This window comes from Podarcis muralis, chromosome Z, assembly GCF_964188315.1.
Source record: "Podarcis muralis chromosome Z, rPodMur119.hap1.1, whole genome shotgun sequence".
In the NCBI taxonomy this organism is placed as follows: domain Eukaryota; kingdom Metazoa; phylum Chordata; class Lepidosauria; order Squamata; family Lacertidae; genus Podarcis; species Podarcis muralis.
Window position 1 is genome coordinate 16735257 of NC_135673.1, and position 5932 is coordinate 16741188.

At 43.5% G+C, this 5932-nt stretch overlaps 1 protein-coding gene across 2 annotated transcripts in view; it reads right to left on the reverse strand.

The window, feature by feature from the left end:
* The window catches only part of CRAT (carnitine O-acetyltransferase), a 29417-nt gene extending 23960 nt beyond the window's left edge, over positions 1-5457 (reverse strand). Inside the window, exon 1 of one of the 2 annotated variants that reach the window (XM_028716084.2) lies at positions 5311-5457. In XM_028716084.2, the coding sequence (XP_028571917.2) occupies positions 5311-5442 (132 nt within the window). In that variant the 5' untranslated portion in view covers positions 5443-5457. Of the gene's footprint in view, positions 1-3261; positions 3492-5310 lie in introns of those variants that run through there. The other variant, XM_028716083.2, reaches the window with a different exon arrangement.
* Positions 5458-5932: the final 475 nt, after the last annotated feature.

Below are 5932 nucleotides of genomic sequence, written 5' to 3' on the forward strand. Positions count from 1 at the left end.
TGAAGGGGTGCTGCACAGCTCTCCCTCTCTGCACAGCACCCCTTCAGTGAAGCGGTTGGAGAAACGGAGCCCCTTCCATTTCTCCTCCCACTTCGCTGGAGGGGTGCTGCGCAGAGAAGGAAAACTGTGCAGCGCCTCTCCAGTGAAGTGAAGCCTGGAGAGCAAGAGGGATCAGTGTGCACCGACCCCTCCCACTCTCCAGGCTTCAGGCGGCTATCCGCAAGCCTTCTGAGAGCAGCGAGAACTCCCGCTGCTCTCCAAAGGCTTGCGGATAGCTGCCTGAAACACCCGGAGCGCAACGGCAGTTCGCGCTGTGATCCGGGGGCTTCAGGATTCTCCTTTTTAGCCACGGGGCTGGGGCTGGGGAAGCCCAAGCTTCCCCCGACCCCAGCCCCCAGAACAGGTCGGGGAGCGGTGGTCCCTTCTCCCTCCTGGTGAAAAGCCCGCAAGAGCCGCGTGAAGCGGCTGTCTATTCGCTCCAAAGGACGCACAGACTTTTCCCCTTAGTTTTTAAGAGGGAAAAAGTCTGTCCTATGGAGCGAAAAATACGGTATATTCTGCCCTATATCTATTGCCCAGTGTGTCATAGAGGCTTTGACAAGCTCGTCTTTTGTTTCCCAATCTAATAACAGATTATATGTTTCAGACAAAAGTTTTTCTTTGTTTTGTAGAAGTTCTTTTTCAAATTGTGAGCTTAGGTCTGAAGAACCATTTTTCCTGTCTATTTTAAATATTTCATATAACCGATGATATTGTAACCAATCTGTAACATGGCTCCTTACATTTTCCATTGATTTCAGTTTAGCTTCCCCTCTGTAAAGTGCAGCAATTCCCTGTAAGTTTCCTACTGTCTATCCATATTTTCTCTCTTAATTGTAACAGCCTCGATAGGAGATAGCCATAAATGTGTTTTCCTTTCCTGCAGATTTTTATATTTCTCCCAAACTCTATACAGATTCCTCCTAAGAATATGAATCATAATACTTTTATAAATTTTTGCCTTCCCATACCAAAGACATGCATGCCAGCGGAATTTTAAATCATGACCTTCCAAGTCCAGGATGTCTGTATTGTCCAATGTAATCCATTGTTTTAACCAACACAAACAGGCTGACTCATAATACATTAGCAGGTCTGGCAGGGCAACGCCTCCTCTTTCACAATTTTATGTTTAAGTCTTGGATTTCCCCACTTCCAGATGAATTTAGAAATATCCTTCTTCCATAATTTGAAGCAGCCTAAATTATTTACAATTGGAATTGATTAGAATAAAAACAGCATCCTGGGCCACAAATTCATTTTGATAGCCGAGATTCTGCCAAGTAGGGAGAGCTGCATTCTCCCTTTTCTCTACGTTACGTCTGACAATATAGAAAAGTCTTCAACAAACATTTTAAAAATTGATGCCAAAGACACCTGCTGCATTCATTTCCTTCTAGTCAACTCAGATTTTCTATGAAGCTAAGGTTATTTTGGAGAGACTTTAGCACATTTTTCTAATAAAAAAGCAATTTTTTAAACATTTACTATTTCAAAATTATTTTTTTTACACCTTGCCCCATCATCTGCAATTTCAAGGGTGTTTAAAAACGTATTATTAAATTTGCACCCCATGTTTCCTCCAAGGAACTCAAGCTACTATATATGGTTCCCTCCTCCCCAATCTACGCTTTATATTCACAACATATCTGTGAGGTAGGCTACTATGAGAGGGTGTCAAACCCAGTGAGCTTCATGGCCAAGTAAGATATCTAAACCCTGATCTCCTAGGTCCTAATCTGACACCCTAACCACTGCAGCAAGAAGGACGCGGGTGGCGCTGTGGGTTAAACCACAGAGCCTAGGGCTTGCTGATCATAAGGTCGGCGGTTCAAATCCCCGCGACGGGGTGAGCTCCTGTTGCTCGGTCCCTGCTCCTGCCAACCTAGTAGTTCGAAAGCACAAAAGTGCAAGTAGATAAATAGGTACCGCTCTGGTGGGAAGGTAAATGGTGTTTCCGTGCGCTGCTCTGGTTTGCCAGAAGCGGCTTAGTCATGCTGGCCACATAACCTGGAAGCTGTACGCTGGCTCCCTCAGCCAATAAAGCGAGATAAGCGCCGCAACCCCAGAGTTGTCTGTTACTGGACCTAATGGTCAGGGGTCTCTTTACCTTTACCTAACCACTTTAGCATGATAATACAGGCCTATGATATTGCATGATAATACACAAGATTTATTTATTTATACGATTTCATGAAATTTACGCACCGCATGATTGTAAGAAACCTCAGAGCAGTTTACAAAAAAGATAAAACAATCACTAAGAAAAATGAACGATTCTATAATTTAAGACTTTCAAAAAGTTAACAATGGACTGAAAACGGATTAAAACACACCAACTTTCTAAACCTCTGGGTAGGTCTCGCCTAAATGTTTTTAGCAGGCGCTGAAAAGAGGACAGTGAAGGTGCCTGCCTGATATCAATTGGCAGGGAGTTCCAAAGTACAGGCACTGCCACACTAAAAGATTGAGCTCTCACAAATGTCATGAACATTATCACAAACATGTGTGCGACGTCCTTCAAATATTAAAAATGGGCTATATAAGCATTTTATTATTAACAACAATAATATTATATATGTGTGCGTGTCGTAATTGCCAGTGTGGTGTTAGAGTATCAGGACTTGGGAGACCAGGGTTCGAATCCCCACTCGACCATGAAACCCACTGGGTGACCTTGGGCCAGCCACTCACTCTCAGCCTAATCTGCCTCACAGGGTTGTAGCGGGGTTTAAATGAGGACTAGAAAATGGAGACCAGGGTTCAAATCCCCCCCCCCCCCTCAGAGAACTGAAAACGAGCCTCTTTCTGTTTTCTATCATTCTTTGGCTAAGAATCCTCCTGTACTTTTTAAATTAGAGAAAAAAGATTCTCCTCCTTGCATAACTTCGTCCCCCTCCTCACATGATCTGCCAAAGAAAACCACACATATCTTGGAGAGGAAGGGTGCTCTGCCAAATAAACACACCCACTTGAGAGGGAGAAATCAGGAATGTTCCTTCTCCAGAAAACAAGCAGCAAGAGTTACAGGACACGAGTTAATTCTTCCTTTCCTCCTTCCAACAGCCCTGCGCCTGGATCTTCCCCGAAGTCAGACCCCCAATCCACCTACCCCTGCACACCCCCCCGCCAAAACCCCCTCTTTTTCCAGCCACAGAATCTGAGCCCTTTCCCCGCAGCTGTACCCCCAAAGATTCAAAGACAGCAGAGAAAGTCACTTACCATGTTCCTCGCTAGGAAGGCAAGCATTGCACTATACAAGTTTGCACCACCCCTTTTTTCAGCTTAAGAGTCGAGGCTCTGCCTCGAGGCCAAAGTCCTGAGCTATTGGCCTTGGAGAGAGCAGAGGGCAGGGAGCTGCAGAGTGCAACTTCAGTAGCCCAGCAAGAGGCACCCACCACCGCAGCTGCAACAAGAATTTGCAGCTGCTGTGGGGAGGAGCTAGCAAGCAGCCATCTTTGGAAAGGGCAGCAGCCCCCCCTAAACAGAAAGGGGTAAGGAAGCAGGAGAGGCTCCGCCATCTTCAGGTTGGGCACACTCCACCCGCCCCCCATATTTTGGAAAACGGCTGCGTAGTGTTGCATGCAAGGGAAGTTTACTATTGGTTGCATGCCTCATGCTTTCCTGGAAGTAAGCCCTAATGAATACAGCTAGACTTATATCTGAGATGCACACACGTTTGGGTGTATCCAGCTGAGTTGCAGTCAGTTAATTCCATTATTTTCAGTGGGTATACACTTGAGTAGGATTTAACATCAGATGCAACACTAAATAGTGCCCCCTGTAAATTGCATAGATATTATGATGGTTTTAATTTAATCATAAATGAAAAATAATGTCTGCGGCTAAGTTCTACTCAAGATTTGACCCAATTTAGGGGGTGCATTCTACAAATATTTGATGTTATGCATGCTATATTTGTTATTATTATTACTACATTATTATTATTATTATTATTATTATTATTATTATTATTATTATTATTTTCAAATAGGTTTTTATTTCAATGCCCCCTAAAGCAAACAAGCAGTACTAAACAGGAAGAACCCTACAAACGTTATAATATACACTTCTTAAATAAATAAATAAATAAATAATCTTACAGGTATTTACCAGAAAGTGCCCCTGAACTGCCACATCATTGTCGTCGTCATCATCATCATCACCATCATTTTACAAATCACTTCATGGTCTGAGGCCATCAAACCAATGTGCAACAAACTAAAAATTCTACAAACTATTAATACCATTTCAACAAACTCTAAAACCAAGGAGCTGTCCCCAGTGCTAGTCCTACTCAGATTGAAATGAATGAATGTAGTTTTCTCAGGTGCTTTAATTTCAGAGGGTTTACTCAGTGTAGAACTTAGTTGAATAAAACCTGATAGAACAGGCCTGCTGGATCTAGTCCAGCATCATGTTTTCACAGTGGCTACCCACAGATGTGAATCATGAGTAACGAGCAGGTGTTTTGCATGGGTGTTTTGGCAGGCAAGGTAGATTTCCTTGGGAGGAGGGTCAGAGAGATAAGCAGCAGGGCACTGGTTTTGTGCTGCAGGAGTTGAGGATGTGAAATTATTTGAGGTGACCAATGAGGTACCCTCCAGATGTAGTTGAGTTACAGTTCCCATCGTCCCCTGCTGGCCATGCGAACAGAGTTTGAGGGGACTTGGGAGTTCAAACAATTTCTGGCTTTTTCCTCTTATACTGTTGTCCTTGAATCCAACAGTACCAGTTAGCTGCTGGATCAGGCCAGTTGCCCACCATAAGTTCTTAAATTTTGTTTGCTACCTTTATCATCTTTTTCCAGGAATCACAAGTGGCAAAACTTGCTATAGCACTCAAATCCAGCTCACAGCTTCCAAAGAGGCGTTTGATTGGCCCCTAGGAGTACAGGATGTTGGACTAGATGGGGTCCTTTGGGTATGATGCAGCATGGCTTTTATGTGGGGTAGTGGTTAGAGGACTGAGGTGACCCAGGTTTGAAATCTCAGCTAACTGTGAAGCTCATGAGGTGATCTTGGTCCAGCCACTGGCTTTCAGTTTAGCCTACCTGACAGGGGGAGTTGTGATAATAAAATGAAAGCAGAGACAACTAAGCTGCATAGCTACAAGTTCCTCAGAGAAAAGATGGTATGAATAAATAGCTATGCCACATTTTCCCACTTGAAAATCCACTTGAGAACTCAGAAGCGGCATTCAAAGCAAACCCAGAAGTTATATCTACAGAGAATGAGCTGCTTTATCTACTTTTCATAAGTCTATGCTTACCTTAACGCTCCCTCTGTAGGAGACCTTAGTAAGAGAGAGAATGCAGAATGACACGCTATCTGAACTTCCGGCCAAAATGGAAAGCCAGTCTAGATCACGATCCTTTATGGGCTCAGTAGCATCGTTCTGCATAGTATTATCTCTATGATACAAGACCTTCTATATGTTCCCTGGAAGTTAGAGTCGGGGAGGGGGAAAAATCTCAGCTTATTGTCAAACCAGAAGTATGTTCTATCCCATTTTAATTTATCTAGATTCCAGGGGCGGGAAGAAGCTAAACCGCCCTTCCTCAAGATGGATGCACAAGGGCGCGGAAGTAGGGCAGAGAAGTGTTCGATGTAGAGATATAAATGTAGAGGGACACATGTAGAGGGACACGATAGTATGTCTGTGTTTTTAAAAAAATGAAAATTGTTATAAATTCTAAATGGTTACTCTTAACTTAACTTTACTGGAAATTTCATTGTTTTATTCTTTTAATAAACCGCTTTGAGGTTGCGTTCTTTTTTTTAACAATCAAACGGTGTACAAATCCCCCGTCTCTCTGACGCTTGGGGAACTCGTAATCCAACCCTGTGTATGTCGCGGTGCCCTTTATCAAGATGGCAGCGTCAGGTTCACT